We start from the raw sequence: 20,542 nt of genomic DNA on the forward strand, positions 1-20,542 counted from the left end.
ATTGTCTTTTTGAGATAAGAAAAGATTAAGACATAAAGCAGATACACATACAACCAGAAGAAAACCACATGAAGAGACAGGAAGTGGAGCGCTGCACCCCGAGTCAGGGAACACCAGCCATCACCGGAGACGCAGGAGCTGAGGGAGGCAGTGGGGAATCCTCCTAGAGCCTTCAGAGACAGGAACGCCCAGCCAGCACCCTGGACTCAGACGTGGCCTGCAGAGCCACGAGACAGTCTGACTGTGTGGAATGCACTTGTCAACCTCCATTTTCAGTGAAGGATTTGGCTCTTAAATTCCCATTTCATATAATCATGCTGTGATTTCAAACCTTAATTGTCTGTTCTAGAATTTTGGTTCTTTTTTTTTTTTTAAGATTTTTTTATTTGAAAGGCAGAATTATGGAGAGGTAGTGCAAGAGAGAGAATCTTCCATCCACTGGTTCTCTCCCTAAGTTGCTCTAATGGCTAGAGCTGGGCCGGTCTGAAGCCAGGGGCCAGGAGCTTCTTCCTGGTCTCCCATGTGGGTACAGGGGCCTATGGACTGGGCCATCTTCAGCTGTCTTCTCAGACACATTAGCAGGGATCTGGATCAGAAGTGGAGTGGCTGGGACTTGAACCAGTGTCCATACAGGATGATAGCATTGTGGGCGGTGGCTTTACCCACTATGCCACAGCGCTGGCTCCTGTTCTAGAGTTTTCAGCATACTGGTTGCACGCACTGAATGCTTCAAATGTGGCCTGGCATGTGGTAAATACTGTTAACTGCCACCATCTTTGTCACTGTTCTGGGAATAATAGCTGCTATATTGAGATTCTAACGTGCATTCTTTTATTTGAAGGAAGCATGAAAAAGAGTTTATAGTAAGTGGTACTCTTTGTCCGTTGCTCTTGTTTAAGGCTCTCTATGAAAACATGCTGGTAGAGCTGCCCTTTGCTGGCTTCTTCCTCTCCAAGCTGCTTGGAACAAGTGCCGATGTGGATATCCATCACCTGGCCTCCCTGGACCCGGAGGTGTACAAGAATCTGCTGTTTCTCAAGAGCTATGAGGGTGACGTGGAGGAGCTGGGGCTGAACTTCACCGTGGTGAATAACGACCTGGGAGAGGCGCAGGTGAGGACAGCGTCCTGTACCTTTTGATCGGGGCCCCAGTTCTATTCCACACCTTAGTTTTATCTGTCTATCTATCTGTCTGTCTGTCTGTCTATCTATCTATTCAAGAGACCGTTTCAGAGTGAGTGAAAAGTCTTCATCCGCTGGTTCACTCCCTATGTGTCCACAACAACCAGAGCTGGGCCGATCCGGAGCCAGGAGCCAGGAGCTTCCTCCTGGTCTCCTGTTTGGTTGCAGGGGCCATCTTCCACTGCTTCTCCCAGGCCATTTGTAGAGAGCTGGGACTGAAGAGGAGCATCCGGGACAGGAACTGGCAGCCGTAGTGGGTGCCAGCCCCTCCACACCTTCCTAACAGGAGCCTTTGCATTGGTTAACGAGTCCAGTCGTTCTTCGCCCTCTCAGCTACCTTGGAGGCACCAACACTGATGTCTTGGATACGTTTCTGACCTTCTTACCCATGTAGTTACTCTGCTTATTTTTTATCTTGTTTTTCAATGACCCATGTTAGAAGACTCAAACTAACCTTCTTAATAACAGCTTCATTGAGATATAATTGACATACCATAAAATCTACCCCTTTTTTTTTTTTTTTACAGAATAGATAGAGACAGAAAGGTCTTGCTTTGCCGTTGGTTCACCTTCCAATGGCCGCTGTGGCCAGCACGCTGCTGCTGGTGCACCGCGCTGATCCGAAGCCAGGAGCCAGGTGCTTCTGGTCTCCCATGCAGGTGTAGGGCCCAAGCACTTGGGCCATCCTCCACTGCCTTCCCGGGCCACAGCAGAGAGCTGGACTGGAAGAGGAGCAACTAGGACAGAATCCAGCGCCCCGACTGGGACTAGAACCCGAGGTGCCGGCGCCACAGGTGGAGGATTAGCCTAGTGGAGCCGCGGCGCCGGCCAAAAATCTATCCTTTTCAAGTATAAATTTAGTGGCTTTTAGTATATTCACAGTTGTGCTACCATTATCACAACCAATTTTAGAACCATCTTTATCATCCCAGAAAGAAGCTCTGTATTATGCCCATTAGCAAGTCAGCCCCCACTCCAGTCTAAGCAGCTAGAGTTCTGCTCTCCGTCTGTCTGCACTTGCTTCTTCCGCACATCTCATTCATGGAATGCGGTCTTTGGGACCAGCTGCCTCCACTTGTTGCATGTTGCAGGACTTCATGCCTTTCTCAGGCTGGATGATATTCTAGTGTGTGGATACACACCACATCTTTCTTTTCCAGGTGATGGACATTTGGGTTGTTTGTGAGTCTGAGCTTTTATGAACAGTTGTATACAACATACAGTTGTATTAACACGGAATTTGCTTCAGATATCAGTAGTTCACTGGCCTCGAGGGCCATGGAGTGGCACTTGCTGAAGCTGCTGGTGGGTACTTGGGGATCATCTCACTTTGTCCACTTCAGCATTTGAAGTCATTTTTAATATCTGACGTTTTACTAGATTCTTCAGTAACCTGTGCTTTTCTAACTTATATTTATATTTGATTTTCAGGCCTCATTGACAGGGAAGACACATGTTTTCTGGTATTCTTATATAAAGTCATGATCTTTTCTGAATCTAGGAGCTGAATTTTAACTGCAAAACATATTGTTATCTTTCAACTTTGTAATTCTTTCTCTAAGTTGATATTATTTCTTGGTTTCTAGCTTTTTACCTGGCTTGAAAAACAGCTGCATATAAAATAAATACTGTCGGTTAAATAGTTGACTGACACAGGATACTCTTAAACCTAAACCTCCAAGTTGCCAGCTCTAACATTGCATTTTGGTAAACACACATATTGAATAAGTTGGATTAATGCAGTTTTCATTGTTTTGTATCACATTATTCCTTACCACCATACCTATTCTTTATCTCTTTATTCATTCATTAGACATTTATAGCACTGTCTTTCAGTTGTTATGCTGTATATTTTGTGGTTTTTTGTTTTTTGTTTTTTTTTTTTTTTTTTTTTTTTAAGCATAAGAGGGTACACATTCTCATAAGAGAGTCAGTATGACCTAAGCTGTAACAGATAAGCTTATTTTAGAAGTAGGTCAAGGGGCCGCCGCTGTGGCGTAGTAGTTTAAACCTCTGTCTGCGGTACTGCCATGCCAAATGGGTACCAATTCTAGTACCAGCTGCTCCACTTCCAATCCTGCTCTCTGCTATGGCCTGGGAAAGCAGTGGAAGATGACCCTTGTCCTTGGGTCCCAGCACCCGTGTGGGAGACCCGGAAGAAGCTCCTGGCTCCTGGATTTGTATCAGCACAGCTACATCCATTGGGGCCATCTGGGGAGTGAACCAGTGGGTAGAAGACCTTTTTCTGTAACTCTACCTCTCAAATTAAAAAAAATAAATAAATCTTTCAAAAAAAGAAGTATGTCAAAACAACAAGCACAAAGCTCCAAATATGCCCAGGAAAGCTGCCTAGAATAGACCCTGCTGGGTGATTAGGAGCTTACCTGGAAGGTTATTTACAAGTGGCTGAAGGTTAGAGCATACGTGGGTTGGGTGTCGGAGAACTAACCCTGCCAAGAAGACTAAGCTTCACAAAGACTGACCATAGATTCAGGAAGAGAGCTGCTGTGTGAGTTCATAGCTCACCATGGGCGTGTCAGTACTTCAGTGTAAGGTGTCCTAACACAACAGGTGCATTGGAGCCGTGTGGGTGGGTGTGGGAGTGGGAGTGGGGGAGCATTTGATGTTGCAGTTAAGCTGATGCTTGGCGAGCCCGTTTGCCATATCCAGAGTGCTTGGGTTTCCACCCTGGGCCCCTGCTGCTTGGGAGCCCTGGATTTAGTTCTAGGTTCCTGCTCTGGCCTGGCATGTTCCCCTGCTGTTGGAACCCTTTAGGGATCAAACCAGCAGATGAAGTGCTCGCTCGCTCTCTTTCTCTCTCTCTCTCTCTCTCTCTCTGCCTCTGCCTCTGCCTCTGCCTCTCAAATAAATAAATAGTTTGTGAAAACAAATACCTCATGTAAGTGGAATCATACAGTTTTTGCATTTTTGTGAATGGCTGATTTCATTTAGCATAAATGTTCTCAAGGTTCACTTACAGAAGTTCCTTTGTGTAACTGAGTAGTACTGCGTTTTATGGACAGACCACATTCTGGCTATCTACTCTTCTGCTGCTAGACATTTGGGTTGCGTCCGTATTTCAGTTGTGGTGAATAACATTGCAGTGAGCATGCGTGTGCAAGTCTTGGAGACCCTGCTCGCAGTTCCGTTTGAGTATATACCTAGAAGTGGAATAGCTAGATCGGATGGCAGGTTGATGTTTGCTTCCGTGAGCTATGGGTAACTTTGTGAGAAATCACCAAACTGTGTACTGCAACGCCTACACTATTTTACATGCCATTCCCATCGGCAGCACACAAGGGTGCAGATTTCTCCATATCCTCCCCCACCATCCTACTAGATCTGAAGTGGTATCACATTAGTATTGATAATTTTAAAAAAGATTTATTTATTTATTTGAAAGGCAGAGAGAGACAGAGAGCTCTTTCATCTGCTGGTTCACTCCCCAAATGACCGCAGAGCTGGGCCGATCAGGACCCAGGAGCTTGTTCTGGATCTCCCACATGGGTGCAGGGGCCCAAACACTTGGATCATCTTCTACTGCTTTCCCAGGTCACAGCAGAAAGCCGGATCAGAAGTGGAACAGCCGGGACTCGAACCAGTGCCCGTATGGGACGCCAGCACTGCAGGCAGTGGCTTTACCTGCTACACCACAGCACTAGCCCCAGTGTTACTAATTTTAATCACACTGCTGTGTGATAATATTGAAAATTTCTCAGGAAAATTGAAAGATTTAACATCTTTTTTTTTTTTTTTTTTTTTTTTTTTTTTTTTTTTTTTTTTTTGGCTTCCTTGCTAGACTGCAAAATTCTGCAGGATTCTGGTATAGTTTTTTACCACCGTGAGGTACCCAGAAACCAAGTTGGAAAGCACACACAAAGACTTACATATCCCAGTGTTTAAACCTTCTGGTTACTCTTTTCAAGTGCTGATCTTTTTGAAACTTGGACTTCATTCTGACACCTACAGCATTACGAAATAGGAATGAGAAATAAAGTGGGTGTTTTATTTTATTGGTCTCCCATAAAACTTTGAAATCTACATATAACACACAGGCTTTTTTTTTTTTTTTTTTTTTTTTTAAGTTTTATTTTCTATTCAAAAGGCAGAGGTAGAAAGAGAGAGAACGATCTTCCATCTGCTGGTTGCCTCCTCAAACAGTTGCAATGGCTGGAACTGGACCAGACCAAAGCCAGGTGCCAGTGGCTTCTTCTGAGTCTCCCACATGGGTGCAGGGGCCTGAGCACTTGGGCCATTTTCCCCTGTCTTCCCAAGCACATTACCAGGGAGCTGGATGGGAAGTGGAGCAGCTGAGATTCGAACTGGCACCCACATGGGATGCTGGGGTTGCAAGCGCCGGCTTTACTCTCTACACGACAACACAGGCCCCCTAGTTTTTAATAATAGACATTTTCCATGAGCTCTTAGAAGACTCCTCATAATCATCTGTTAGGTGGGAAATCCTGCAGTCCAGCCGTGGGGCCTGTTCCTATCCCCAGTTTTGCTAATTTGCTGCGTGGCCTTACGCAAATCATGTGTCCTCTCCTTTTCCCTTAGATGCTTTTGTTCACACCTTAGAGCTGAAGTTTCAACAACACAGAATCCAAATGGTTTTTGGAAGGTGATGTTTGTTCATTGTCACAGGGACATTTTCTGCAGATGTTGCTTGCTGCTGTTGCCTTGCGCCATCTAGTGGAGTAAAAGCACTGGTACAAGTCAGGATTATGACCAACTCCTTTGCTAATGGGAGAGTTTTCCATTTTTCCTCCTGAAATAGATGGCAATAGTGAAATGTCACATGCAGCAAGAGTTCCATTAAAGCACTGCTGATCATATTGGAATCTGTTAAAAGCAAAAGCGAGAAGTAAGATGTTCCAATTATTCATAGACATTCCCACTGAGTTCACAAATTGTAGATGATAATGTATAAGGATAATTATACTAAAGAGTCTAGAGGGACCGGCACTGTGGTGCAGTGGACTAAGCCTCCGCCTGCAGCAGCAGCGTCCCATGTAGGCGCCGGTTCATAACCCGGCTGCTCCTCTCAGGTCCAGCTCTGCTGTGGCCTGGGAAGGCAGTAGAAGATGGCCCAAGTGCTTTGGCCCCTGTACTCACATGGGAAACCCAGAAGAATTTTCTGGCTCCTGACTTTGGATTGGCCCAGCTCTGGAGTGAACCAGCAGATGGAAGACCTCTCTCTCTTTCTCTCTGCCTCTGCCTCTCTCTCTCTCTGTAACTCTCTCAAATAAATTAACAAAATCTTTAAAAAATAAATAAATAAAAGCGAGGGGGAGGGAGTCTAACTAGAAAATTCAAAAAATTCACTGGTAAAGCCACCAAATTTAGAAGGATATTGTACAGATTTCTGTGGAGATTGATTGATTTTACAGATTTATTTGGAAGTCGTAATTAGAGAGAGAGAGAGAGAGGTGTCTTCCATTTGCTGGTTTACTCCCCAAATGGCCGCAACAGCCTGGGCCCCACCCCACCGAGTGCAGAGGGATATCTTAGAGTTTTCTATAGAAATAAATATATTTAGGGACCAGCACTGTGAAAGAGAGGTTAAAGGTGCCGCCTGCAGCACTGGCACCTCATTGGGCACTGGTTCAAGTCCTGGCTGCTCCATATAAGATCCCTGCTAATGTGCCTGGGGAAGCAGTGGAAGATGGTGCAAGTACGTGGGCCCCTGCACCCACATGGGGGACCCAGAATGAGCTCTTGGCCCCTGGCTTCAGCCTGGCCCAGCCCCCGTCTTTGTGGCCATTTGGGGAATAAACCAGCAGATAGAAGATCTCTCTACCTCTCCCCCACTCCCACCCCTGTATCTCTGCCTTTCAAATATTTAAATAAAAAAGATACATTAGGTAGTGCTCCATATAGGTTTGAGGATATAAAATATCACAGTTTAAAGATCTCTAATGTGCAAATATTTTGCTGTTGGCAGTCATGTTATTGATCATCCCTTTCAAAATAATGATTCTGCAGATCTCAAATTTGCTTTCTTTGGTATATTCAGTGTGGTTGTTTGTGATCTTTAATTATGAACATGGAATTTCAGACTACTAATTTATGCATAAATGTTCCTGGAAGAAAATTCTGAGGATTTAAGGAGGACTCCTAAGTTCATGGAGGGTCTGGCATTGTGGCTCAGCAGGTTAAGCCATCGCCTGCAACGCCAGCATCCCATGTGAGCACTCTCTTCTAGTCCCAGCTGCTCCGCTTCCCATCCGGCTCCCTGCTAATGCGCCTGGGAAAGTAGCAGAAAATGGCCCAAATGTTTGGACCCTTAAGTTCATGAAGGATAAACTTTGAGTGCTAAAAATTTTGAAATCTATGTGTAGTTTTTTAGTAATTCACATTTTTCCTTCAGCTTCTCGAAGATCCTCATAATCATGTTACATAGAACAGGTTGTACGCGAGTCTTGAAAGCTCGGTTCTAGCCCTGGTTCTGTTTTGCTGTGAGACTGTGGGCACATCGTGGTGGCCTCCTTGCCTGCCCACCATACGCTGCTGAGAAAGGGAGCGAGGTGCTGAGCGGCTGGAGTAGGTGGTAGGAGTTCTCTTGGTGCTGGAGCAGCACCCCGTGTGCAGAGAACTGCTCCAGTTCTGCAGTTAAAGGAGCTCTAAGTATGCCCCGCAAACCCCAAGTTGTATATCTTACATAGTTTTTAATTATACATAGTTGTTTTGATTTTTCCTGAGAGAAGATTTTTAGATCGAAAGTAGTGTGTTTGAAATATCAGTTTGGCTTGATTAAACAGGGTAATTAGGAGGCTTTGAAAGTTCCTTTTACTGATCACTGGTCCTTTGTCTTCCAAATCACACAAGTACATCATCATTTATTACCTGCCTTTAATCCATTTAAAGGAAGGGAGTGGTGTTTTATATATTGAAATATAATCACCAGCCTCGGGAGGCTTGGGTAACAGATGGACTGTCAGCTGAGTACGAGCCCAGGAATTAAGGTAATGAACACAACCTTTAATCAGAGTGAAGACAATGGATTTGAAAGCCCATTCTTAGACTTGATGGTTCTGAAACCCGGAAAGTGAATTAGTAGGAATAATTGAATCATTATTTAAATGGGGAACATTAAAAGAAGCAAATCTGATCGGTTTCATACTCGAGTATAAAGTTATATAACTTTTATAACAGGAGAACTAACCAGCAAACTACTCTGCCCTGTAGTCATCAGATTTGAATGTTTTAAGTGAGGCTCTTCAGCACATACTGAAATGACTTCTCTGTAAAGTGGTAGAAAATTGTGGTGTAAATGCTATTACCTGGGGTGAGGTGCTAAAGCTCAAAAAGAATTTCACAGAACGGGGGGCCCACTGATAGTTTTCTCATAATCTGCTATCTAAAATTTTCTATTTCTCCTTCCAAAAGTTTCCCACGCGCTTCATTTGTCCTGTTAGTTTCGTCCTGCCATAGTTTCCTTATTAATATGGTCATCCTGCAATGTCTTTGTTACATTTATCTGGGCGTATTGCTTTTTTAAAGATGTACATATTTATTTGAAAGGCAGTTACAACGAGAGAGGGAGAGACAGATCTTCCATCCACTTGGTTCACTTCCCAAGTGGTCATAATAGTGGGGCTGGGCCAGGCGGTATCCAGGAACCTGGAATTCCATCTCCCACATGTGGGAGACCCAAAAGAACATCCTGGCTCCTGGCTTCAGATCAGCATAGCTCTGGCCGTTGTGGCCAGCTGGGGAGTGAACCAGCAGATGGAAGATTCATTCTCTCTCTCTCTCTCTCTCTCTGGCCTCTGCCTCTCTGTAACTCTCTCTGCCTTTCAAGCAAATAAATAAATATTTTTTGAAAAAGTTCTTAATTACTCTGTTCATATATATATATATGAAATTACATGTAATTATTATAACCTTTTAAATCATAACTAAAGTACTTTAATAGCATTATGGAGATACAAATATAGCAGAAGTATTCATTTAAATTGTTATCTGATAAAATTATTGCTGAGCAACCCCCAAACTAGTTGGAGGGGTTACTATAGAATCCCCAAATCTGCAGAAAGCCAATCACTGACGTTCGGGTGGCAGTTTCTCAGGAAAGTAGGAATTGACTGCAGAGTGCAGCGCAAGGCGCCTGGCAGGAGCCAAGGTTCTTGCAGACTGAAACTGGACTCAGAGGTCCTGCGCTCTGGGCTCATGTCCTTTGGTGGGTCAGTGATGCCATGCTCCTTAGGGGATTTAAGATGGCCAGGTGTGCTCCGGTTGTTGGAGGGTTACGTGGGAATGATAGTTACCTTCTGTCCCAGACTTCTGGTTTCCCTGCATGGACTTGGAATTTGCCTAAACAAACCCCTCTGGACAATACTGGCCAACAAGGTTTTGTTTATGGCAGAAGCAAATGACTTCTTATGTCTTGTGATTAGAAGCTTTTCGGGCGAGCAGTATTACTCTCTCACGGTAGTGAATTCCCTTTGATAGAGGCTAGGCAAGGGCACATTGGGCTGAAGGAAACAGACTGGAGGCTGGCTTCTGTCTCAAGTAGGGCCTGGCTGCCGGGCTCTGCACAGTCAGAACACCAGCGATGACATTTAGTGCGAGGAAACAATAGGTTCATTCAGGTGGCCACCCTGAGGAGGGCAGACCTTGCAGTCCCAAATACGATCTTCCCAATTTTCAGGTGGGCAAGAGAAATTTAAAGGAAAAGGGGAGTTCGACAAGGTTATCAAACAAGTTTCTAGGGTGGGTAGAGGCTTGTTTGGTAGGAAATTAGTGAATTCCTCCCTTACCTGGGTCTGCTGTTGAGGGCACCTCCAAGTTTTAGGTCCTCCTCTACTTGGTCATTTTGATCGGCTCTCGTTTATTACATGTGAACAGGAGAGGAAGGTGTCCTTTTAACAGTTGCAGGTGTATGGCTGGTCCGAAAGAGTGTGAAAAGGAAAAAGGGAAGTATAGCACTACCACTTAACTAGACCTTGATTCCATAGGTCATATTTTCTCTGAAAAAAATCCTTTTACTCCCTCTTGCTTATGCTGAAAATTTTTGTTCCTACCTTTTCCAAATGAAGTGTACATGAATACATTAGGATGGGGTGATCGGTCCTATTTTATATTTAGATTCCTGTGCACAAGGCAATGAATGACATTTCCTTGCTTTGGTCTCATCCTGTCTTCAGATCTGGAGAACTCTGAGATCCTCTGTTTGCACTCACAGGTGGTGGAACTGAAGTTTGGTGGGAAGGACATCCCCGTCACCAGTGCCAACCGCATCGCCTACATCCACCTCGTGGCTGACTACCGGCTGAACAAGCAGATCCGGCCCCACTGCCTGGCCTTCCGGCAGGGCCTGGCCAACGTTGTCAGCCTGGAGTGGCTCCGCATGTTTGATCAGCAGGAAATTCAGGTTCTGCAAATTTCACTGCTCAGTGAAGGAAAGTACTTTCTTAAAATCTACCTCAGATTCTATAATTGGAACTTTTTTTCCCCAGGTGTTAATATCTGGCGCACAAGTTCCTATAAGTCTAGAGGACCTGAAATCCTTCACAAATTATTCAGGTACGTTGTCATTCCTAGTTACTTTTCCTGAACGTGTTACAGTGACCATCTTTCCACGGCAACTTTTAATGTGATTTTTTTGTGTAGGTATTTTACATGGTTCAAAAAGCAGAATATACAATGCAGTGTAAGTCCTTTTCCTAATCGTATTCCCATCTGCCCCAATCCTTATGTTGTGGGGGGAGGCCCCTGGCTAGGTTTGATCCAGGCTACATTTTATCACCATGTGTGAACGAATTTAAGGAGGAGGCATAGGTAAAGTTGAGCAAAGAAGCAAGATTTATTGAAAGAAAAAGGCCCGGGGCCTGGCATTGTGACCGTTTGGGTTAAGCCACCACCTGCGACATCATCTCTTCCTGGAGCGTGGGTCTTGTCTGCTCTGTTTCCAGTCCTACTCCCTGGTAAAGCAACAAAATGTGGCCCAAATACTTGGGCCCTTCCACCCATCTGGGAGACCTAGATAGACCCAGATGGAGTTCCTTGCTCCTGGCCTTGGCCTGACCCAGCCCTAGCCATTATGGCCATTTGGGGAATGAACTAGCGATGGAAGATCTCTTTCTGTCTGCCTCTACCCTCCTCTGTCTCTGTCATTCTGCCTTTCAAATAAATAAAATAATTAATCCTAACAAAAAGAAAAAATAAAGACAGGGGAAATATACACTCAGGTGTGCTGGCGAGCTCAGGATAGGATGAGCTCCGACGAACAAGATTCAAGTTCATCCTTTCGTTAAAGGATAGATTGGGCCTGCGTTAGTTCTCCAGACCTCTTGGCTTTTACGTAGAGCAGGCAGTGTGGTAAACTGTTTGCAAAGTGAGAAAAATACACAGGCTCATCAGGGCTTTATTTTGGGAAAGTGGGCCAGGGAATGGGAATTATCATACCCTTCTCTGCTCGACCTCAGTCCACGAGGAAGAGAGTGTGAGCTTCCGCTCTTCCTAGCTTTTTCTGCGCTTTAGATAAACAGAAGTATTTACTTCCTGGTAAGAGGAGGCACTTCCTGGGGAGGGGTCCCCTGATGGACAGGTAGGTGAACATGGCAGCACAGAGCATAGGAGGTGCAGAAGCAGGCCAGTGCTGTGGCTCACTTGGCTAATCCTCCACCTGTGGCGCCGGCACCCCGGGTTCTGGTCCCGGTTGGGGCGCCGGATTCTGTCCCGGTTACTCCTCTTCCAGTCCAGCTCTCTGCTGGGGCCCAGGAGTGCAGTGGAGGATGGCCCAAGTCCTTGGGCCCTGCACCCCATGGGAGACCAGGAGAAGCACCTGGCTCCTGGCTTCGGATCAGCGCGGTGCGCCAGCCATAGCGGCCATTTGAAGGGTGAACCAACAGAAGGAAGACCTTTCTCTCTTTCTCTCTCACTGTCTAACTCTGCCTGTCAAAAAACAAAACAAACAAACAAATTAGAAACCTAAAGATAATAAAGAAGCTATCCATTTTCATGGTTAGCGGCACTTAGTATCATCAAAATAATAATTTTCTCCAAATTGACCACCAACGTTTTAAAATTTATTTAGGAACAAAGGGTCTAGAGTAGCCAAAACAATTTTGTGAAAGAACGAAGTTGAAAGACTTACACTCTGATTTAAAACTTATGTAAACCTTACTGTAAAAGTAATCAAAGCAGTACGAGATTGGCACAGGACTAGGCATATTGATCAATAGAGACGTAATCAGGCGTTCAAAAAAAATCCATTTATTTATGGTCAACTGATTATCAACAAAGTTTCCAAAACAAATTCAGTAGTGCTGGAACAGTATCCACAGAAGAGTGAGTGAACTTCTTATTTCATTTTTTATTTTTATTTATTTGTTAATTTGAAAGGTAGAGCTACAGACAGAGAGAGGGAGAGATAGAAAGAAAGGTCTTCCATCCACTGGTTCACTCCCCAAATGGCCACAATAGTCATAGCCAGGCCAATCCAAAACCAGGAGCCAGGGACTTCCGCTGGGTGCCCCACACAGGTGCAGGGGCCCAAGCACTTGGGCCATCTTTTACTTTCCCATGCCATCAGCAGGGAGCTGGATTGGAAGTGGAGCAGCCAGGAATCAAACCGGCACCCATATGGGATGCCGGTGCTGCTGTAGTACCACTACAGCCTACTGTGCCACAGCCCCAGCCCCTGAACTTCTTATTTCATACCATACCCCAAAATTAAATCAGAGTAGATCAGAGCTAAAACTAGAAAGCATAAAAGAACATTCAGGAGATACCCTTCATGATTTTGGATTAGTCAAAATGTTCTTAATTGACAACAAAAGCATGATCCAGTAAAAAGGAAATTTTAAATTGTTTTTTGAAAGATACTACCTAAAAAATTAAGAGACAAGCTGCACTTGTAAGAAAATATGTACAAGTCATGCATCTGGTAATGAATTTGTGTTCACGTTATATGAACAAGTCTTGAAATTCAACAGTGGGACAAACAGCCCAATTAAAAAACATGGGCAAAAAAATTAAAAAGATGTTTCACTCAAGAAGATACGTAAACGGCCAAAAAACCACATGTAGAGATGTTTTACACCAAATCAAATTAGTCCAAATCAAATCCAAATGAGATACCACTACACACCCACTAAAGTGGTAGTTATCAACAAAATCAATACCCGGTGTTTGTGAGAATGTGAGGAAACTGGAACCCTCTTGGGAACGTAAATACACAATAGTAGCGCCTCTTTCAAAAAATTTGCAGCTATTTGAAAAGTTGAATGTAGAACAAGTAGCATTTTGCAAAGAGTGAAGCTATATCTGTCTCACACCATAGGCAAAAATAACTAAAAATGGGTATAAGAGAAAAAACCCAGGGGAAAAGGTGGGTAGATCTTAATGACCTACAATTCTACAGTGATTTTATTATTTATTTATTTGCTTGCTTGTTTATTTTGGAGAGGCAGTAAATTGCAGTATTAAAAAGGAAGGAGTTCCATGTTACAACATGGGTGAATGTTGAAAACATGGTAAATAAAAGGAGCCAGAGAGCTCCCATCTTCTGGTTTACTCTCCATATGCCCATAACATCCAGATGTGGGCTAGGCCGTAGCCAGGAGCCAAGAACACAACCCAGGCCTCCCTTGTGGGTGGTTGGGGCTCAACTACTAGAGCCATCACTGCTGTCTTGCGGAGTGCACATTAGCAGGAAGCAGGAATTGGGAGCGGAGCTGGGATTCTCTGTTAGGAGATGTAGGCATCCCAAGCACCATTTTAACCACTAGGCTGAGTGCACATGCCAGCCACAGATTCTCACATAGGACTCCAAAATCATAAGCAGTGAAAGAAAAAATGAACTGGACTTCATCAAACTCAGTTTTTTGTGAGGGCCAGTGCTATGGCATAGTAGGTAAAACTGTCCCCTGCAGTACCGGCATTCCATATGGGTTCCGGTTCAAGTCCCGGCTGCTCTACTTCCAATCCAGCTCTCTGCTATGGCCTGGGAAAGCAGTGGAAGATGGTCCAAGTCCTTGGGCTCCTGCACCTGGGTTGGAGACCGGAAGAAGCTCCTGGCTCTTGGCACTGCTCTGGCCTTTGCAGCCAATTGGGGAGTGAACGAGTGGATGGAAAACACTCTCTCTCTGTGTCTGTCTCTCTCTCCACCTTTGCCTCTCTGTAACTCTGCCTTTGCCTCTCTGTAACTCTGCCTTTCAAATAAATAAATAAATCTTTTAAAAAAATTTAGAATGTTCTAGGTCCATGGGCAACCTACAGAATAGGAGAAAATATTTGCAAATCGCTTATCTAATTAGTGATTATCTATTACCCAGAATATGTAAAGAACTCTTACAGCTTAACAGTTTAAAAAAGAACCTGATTTAAAAATGGGGAAAGGACTTAAATATACATTTTTCCAAAGAATATATACAAGCAACCAGCCTGAAAAGATGCTCAACATCACTAACCATCAGGGAAATGCAAATCAAAACCACAATGAAATCTCGCTGCACACTTATTAAAGATAGTTATTATTTGAGAGACAGAGAGCTTCCAGCCAGTAATTTAATTGCCAAATACCCACAGTGGCTGGGACTGGCCTGGGGCCAAAGCCAGGAGCTGGGAACTCAACCCAGGTCTGTGTGGGCGGCAAGAACACAGTTACTCAAGCCATCAACACAGCCTGCCAGGGTGTGCAGCTGCAAGGAGCTGGAGTCAAGAACCAGAGCCGAGCATTGGGCCCAGGCACTCCAGAAATGGGGTCCCAATAACTCAAACACTAGGCTAAATACCTGCTCCAGATAGCTACTATTAAACAAACTAACAAAATATCAGAAAATGGCAAGTGTTGGGGAAGTGTAGAGAAAGTGAGACCATTGCTCATTGCCTGTAGGCATATGAAAGTATAGCTGCCATGGGAAACAGTTTGACGTTTCCTCCGAAAGCGGGACATAGAATTGCCCTATCACCCAGCAGTTCTACTCCTAAATACCCAAGGAAAGTGAAAGCAGGTACACCCATATTGAACACCCATCGTAGCATTATTACTTGTAGCAGCCTTATGTGCTGTGGGCTATTGACAATGAAGAATTGTCCATAGCCGTAAGTTGCAGTATTGAAAGGGAAGTAGTTACATGTTACAACATGGGTGAATGTTGAAAACATGCTCAATAAAAAGAGCCAGACATAAAAGGACTAGATGATTCACCTTATATGAAGTACCTCAAATAGACAAAGTAGATTAGAGATTACGGGGAGCTGGGGAGAGGGGGAGTGGGGACTTACTCCCTATTGATTAGAGATTCTTTCTAGATAAAGTTTGCTTGGTAGTCTATAGTAGTGGTCACACAGCAATGTAAATGCAGTTAACATCACTGGGTTATATACTTTAAAATGGTTTGAATGGTTTATCTTGTGTTCCCTAGTTAACCACAATTGAAAAAAAAAAAAAAAAGGCAGGGGGTGGATGTTGCAGCACAGCAAGTGAGGCCACCACTTGGGACTCCCACATCACAGGCTGCGGTGCCTGTCAAGCCCTGCCTCTGCTTCCAGTCCAGCTTCCTCCTGGTGCACCTGGGAGGCAGTAACTAATGGCTCGAGTACTGGGGTCCCTGGCGTGCATGTGGGAGACCCAGATGGAGTGCCTGGCTCTTAGCTTTGACCTGACTTAGCCCTGGCTGTCGTGGACAGGAATGAACCAGTGGATGGAAGATCACTCTCTGTCGTTGGTGTCTCTGTTTCTCCCTCTCTGTCACTCGGCCTTTCTAATTAATCAGTTTTTAAAAGAAGAAGAAAAGTCCTACCTCTGCCCTTCTGTTGACTAAATTTGCTGAAAATCCCTTCTTAACATATAAGTGTATTTGTGTGTGTGTGTGTGCCTCTCTGTGCTTATTTATATTGCTCTCTAAATTTGAACTCTACTCTACAGGCAAGTAATACCTAAGGTCACATTGTCCCCACTATCAAGTCGTGAGTTTTAGAAAATGCAATCAGTCTAACGTTTGCTTTGCCAAGAAGCTGTCAGGCGTTGTTTGCATTACCCTGGCTGCACTGAAAGCTTATACCTTTAATGATCTTAGCTATTCCGGTAAATAGGTTTAAAATATTATCATATTCATTTTTGTGCCGATTAATGCACTTAAGATATTTTATTGATGTTATTTCTGTAGTGTATTAACAATGAGGGAACAATATATAGCAATTATTTTAGTTTTAGGAAGCACTTAACTAGATTAAAAGCCGTGAGTAGCCGATACTACATTTTAAAACGGTGGTCTGATCATATGCTGGGGTTGGTTGTTAGCCATGATCTGTTCCCTGTGAGATGAAGGAGAGATGATTAAGGCAGGCATCAAGATCATACATTGGCAAAATGTGTGGGCTTGTGAAACATAAAAATCCCTTAGGCGTGTGACCACATATGAATCCTGTGCTTATGTAGGGTCTGCTCACTAATGATTATTTCTGAGTGCCAGCATACTTCAAAAATCAGACTTCTTTACCATATCCTTTACTGCCAGTGTTCACCTGATAACCGCGGAGTGTCCCTTACTGTAGTGTTTATCTGTTGGATCCTTCTGAAATTTCCCTCCCTCCCTCCCTCCCTCCCTGTACGTACACCGTCATCTCCAAAGAAATGGGGGGGGGGGTGTTTCTTTAAATTGTCTGTCAGCCGCAAGCGCCCCTGCACCGCGACAGGGCAATCACTCCTCTCCGTTTGCTGCCCTAGCGCCTTCGGAGGAGCTCTGCTCCTGCAGTTATGTTCGCTAACAGATTTCTTCATTTCGGCCCAGGAGGCTATTCTGCAGATCATCCTGTCATTAAGCTCTTTTGGAGAGTTGTAGAAGGCTTCACTGATGAAGAAAAGCGCAAGTTGCTCAAGTTTGTAACAAGCTGCTCGCGACCCCCGCTCTTGGGATTTAAGGTACACAGCTCCATACCGTTTGCTTTAAAAACCAAGTTATAGCCAGCAAAGGCAGTAGAGAGTCAAATGCGATTAATCGTTTTCAGGGAAATAGTCATAGTATATCACTACATTGTTTATTGTGTTCTCCTCTTTGGGTAGACTTTTTAATTAATTAGGGACCAGTTATTATGTGTACCCCATTGCTGCATTGTTATTGTGCTCATACTGTATGATCCTTGTACATTCTGGCTATGGTGGCCTCTGAAGAAACCCACATTTGGGTGGACTGTCTGTAGTGTCAGTCCACAGTCTCACAAATCCATCACATACCTGAGGCTCTTCTTATTACGATCTGAAGAAAATACAACCTAAAAGCATTGATACCATGTGTAAGAGCAGAAATATTTTTTTTGTTTTGATTGTTTACATTTGTTTCCTTTATGTTTAGTCACCTGGTATCACTTCTAAATATTCATATTGACCCCATTCTATTTTGCTTTTAATTTTTTTTTGGACAGGCAGAGTGGATAGTGAGAGAGAGAGACAGAAAGAAAGGTCTTCCTTTTTGCCGTTGGTTCACCCTCCAATGGCCACTGCGTTCGGCTCATCGCGCTGATCCGAAGGCAGGAGCCAGGTGCTTCTCCTGGTCTCCCATGTGGGTGCAGGGCCCAAGCACTTAGGCCATCCTCCACTGCACTCCCGGGCCATAGCAGAGAGCTGGCCTGGAAGAGGGACAACCGGGATAGAATCCGGCGCCCCAACCGGGACTAGAACCGGTGTGCCGGCGCCGCAAGGCGGAGGATTAGCCTGTTAAGCCACAGCGCCGGCCTTGCTTTTAATTTTTAACCATTAAAATTTAATGGTGTTTCCTATATTCATTAGTTAAATAGTCTTAATATTTAGAAGTGTACACAGTGGTTATTTAATATACAACAACATCTACTTAGATAAGCATTTCATATTGCATTTATGAAACTTATGGGTAAATATTCACTTTCAATTAACCTTTGATCAGAAATTTTCATGAAGTATTTTGTATTTCTAACTGAAATTTTTTTTTTTTTACTTAAATATTTTTAAAGGTTGATTTATTATTCGAGAGGTAGAGTTGGAGAGACAGAGAGAGAGGGATTCTATCTGCTGGTTCACTCCCTAAGTGGCTACAATGATCAGAGCTGGGCCAATCCAAAGGCAGGAGCCAGGAGCTTCTTCCAGGTCTCCCACATGGGTGCAGGAGGTCAAGTATTTGGGCCATCCTCTGCCACCTTCCAAGGCCATAGGAGAGAGCTGGATTGGAAGTGAAGCAACCAGGACTTGAACCAGTCCTATCTGGGATGCCAGTGCTTAACCTACTATGCCGCAGCAGCACACCCTCCCCCCAGTGTTTTTAACATGTACATATTTCTTTATTTGGAAAGCACACTAGAGAGAGAAAGAGTTCTATCCGCTGGTTCACTCCCCAGATACCCGTATCAGCTAGGGCTGGGCCAGGGGGCAGGAACCCAGGGCCTTGGGACATCATCCGCTGCCTCCCTAATATATTCGCAGGAAGTTGCTTGGGTAGCAAAGGCAGGACTCCATCTCGGGCACTCAGTACGGGTGCAGGCGTCCCAAAGCAACAACAGGCTGACCCACTGTGTCATAACGCTTACCCCTGAAAAATTAAACATACAGGAGATTTGCAAGGGTAGGACAGAGCTTTTTTAAGATTTATTTTATTTATCTGACAGTTTGTAAAAGAGAGAGAAAAATCTTTCATCTTCTCATTCACTCCCCAAATGGCCCCAGCAGCCATGGTAGGGCCGAGCAGAGGCCAGGGTCCAGGAGCTTTATGCGGGTCTCCCACGTGGGTGCAGCGGCCCAGACTCAGGCCAGGTTCCACTGCTTTCACGAGAGCATTAGCTGGGAGCTGGATCTGAAGCGGAGCAGCTGAGACGTGAACTGGAGCACGCATGGGATGCTTTACCTGCTCTGCCACAGCGCCAGCTGCTCTCCCTCTCCTTTCCAAATAAATGAACTGAAACATTTCTAAACATAAACATGGACTTGGTAGGTTAATATAGCATCCCAGGAAGCACCCACAGAACTGGAGCTGTGACAGAGCAGAGCAGTGGGAAGAGGTGGAGCCCAGTGCACCGAGTTCACTTTTCTTAGGAGGTAAATCGTCAGCTCTGCTGTGGTTTGGAAGCAGTGAATAATAAAAATCTGTTAGTGAGGCCGGCGCCGTGGCTTAACAGGCTAATCCTCCTCCTTGCGGCGCCGGCACACCGGGTTCTAGTCCTGGTTGGGGCGCCGGATTCTATCCCGGTTGCCCCTCTTCCAGGCCAGCTCTCTGCTGTGGCCCAGGAAGGCAGTGGAGGATGGCCCAAGTGCTTGGGCCCTGCACCTGCATGGGAGACCAGGAAAAGCACCTGGCTCCTAGCTTCGGATCAGCGGGATGCGCCGGCCGCAGCAGCCATTGGAGGGTAAACCAACGGCAAAAAGGAAGACCTTTCTGTCTCTCTCTCTCACTATCCACTCTGCCTGTCAAAAAAAAAAAAAGTAGTGAATAATATTAGTCAGTGATATTAGCAGAATTGAAATCACTTCTCTGCTTCCAAATTACTGGAGAAGAAAATAACCCCAGACAAACAAAACCAACTATATTTACCAGAAATAGAACCAAAAAAAAAAAGGATCATAAAAGAGAAGCATAAAAATGAGGGTGGACATTAATGACTGCAACACCAGTTGGGACCCCCACATCCCACAGTAGAGGTCCTGCTCCGGACTCCAGCTTCCTGCCAGTCAGACCCTAGGAGGCAGCAGGGTCCCTCCCACCCGTGCGGGAAAGCTGGACTGAGTGCCCAGCCCCACCCCAGCCATTGCAGACACTTGGGAAGAATGAACCAGCAAATGGGGACACACACATTTTCTCCCCCCCACCCCCAACCTCTGTCTATCAAATAAGCAAGTAAATAACTGAATAAAAGTGAACAAAGCCTTACCTGTTACAAGAACCAGGGCCCGCACTGTGTTGCAGCAGGTAAAGCCTCTGCCTGCAGTGCCAGAATCCTATATGGGGGCCGGTTCGAGTCCTAGATGTTCCACTTCCCATCCAGCTCTCTGCTATGGCCTGGGAAAGCAGCAGAGGGTGGTCCAACTGCTTGGGCCCCTGCACCCACGTGGAAGACCCGGAAGAAACTCCTGGCTCCTGGCTTCGGCCCAGCCATTTAGGGAGTGAACCAGTGGATGCAAGAGCGCGCTCTCTCTCTCTCTCTCTCTCTCTCTCTCTCTCTCTGCCTTTGCTTCTGCCTCTCTGTAACTCTGCCTTTCAAATCAATAAATCTTTTTTTGAAGTACCAAGGATAAATTCACCTAGTAAAGAAAAAGACTGGACAACTTGGAACACCCACATCCATATCAAGCCCTGACTACTCTGCTTCCAATCTAACTTCCTGCTGATGCATCCTGGGAAGCAGCAGATGATGGCTCCAGTGTTGGGCCCCTGCCTCTCACATGGGAG

General features: G+C 45.0%; 1 protein-coding gene across 1 annotated transcript in view; it reads left to right on the forward strand.

The window, feature by feature from the left end:
- Positions 1-20,542, forward strand: part of UBE3C (ubiquitin protein ligase E3C) — a 125,722-nt gene that overhangs the window by 96,934 nt on the left and 8,246 nt on the right. Inside the window, exons 19-22 of the mRNA XM_062192930.1 lie at positions 900-1,112; positions 10,369-10,557; positions 10,643-10,709; positions 16,925-17,055. Of these exons, the coding sequence (XP_062048914.1) occupies positions 900-1,112; positions 10,369-10,557; positions 10,643-10,709; positions 16,925-17,055 (600 nt within the window). The remainder of the gene's footprint in view (positions 1-899; positions 1,113-10,368; positions 10,558-10,642; positions 10,710-16,924; positions 17,056-20,542) is intronic.

This window comes from Lepus europaeus, chromosome 5 (assembly GCF_033115175.1).
Source record: "Lepus europaeus isolate LE1 chromosome 5, mLepTim1.pri, whole genome shotgun sequence".
Lineage (NCBI taxonomy): Eukaryota > Metazoa > Chordata > Mammalia > Lagomorpha > Leporidae > Lepus > Lepus europaeus.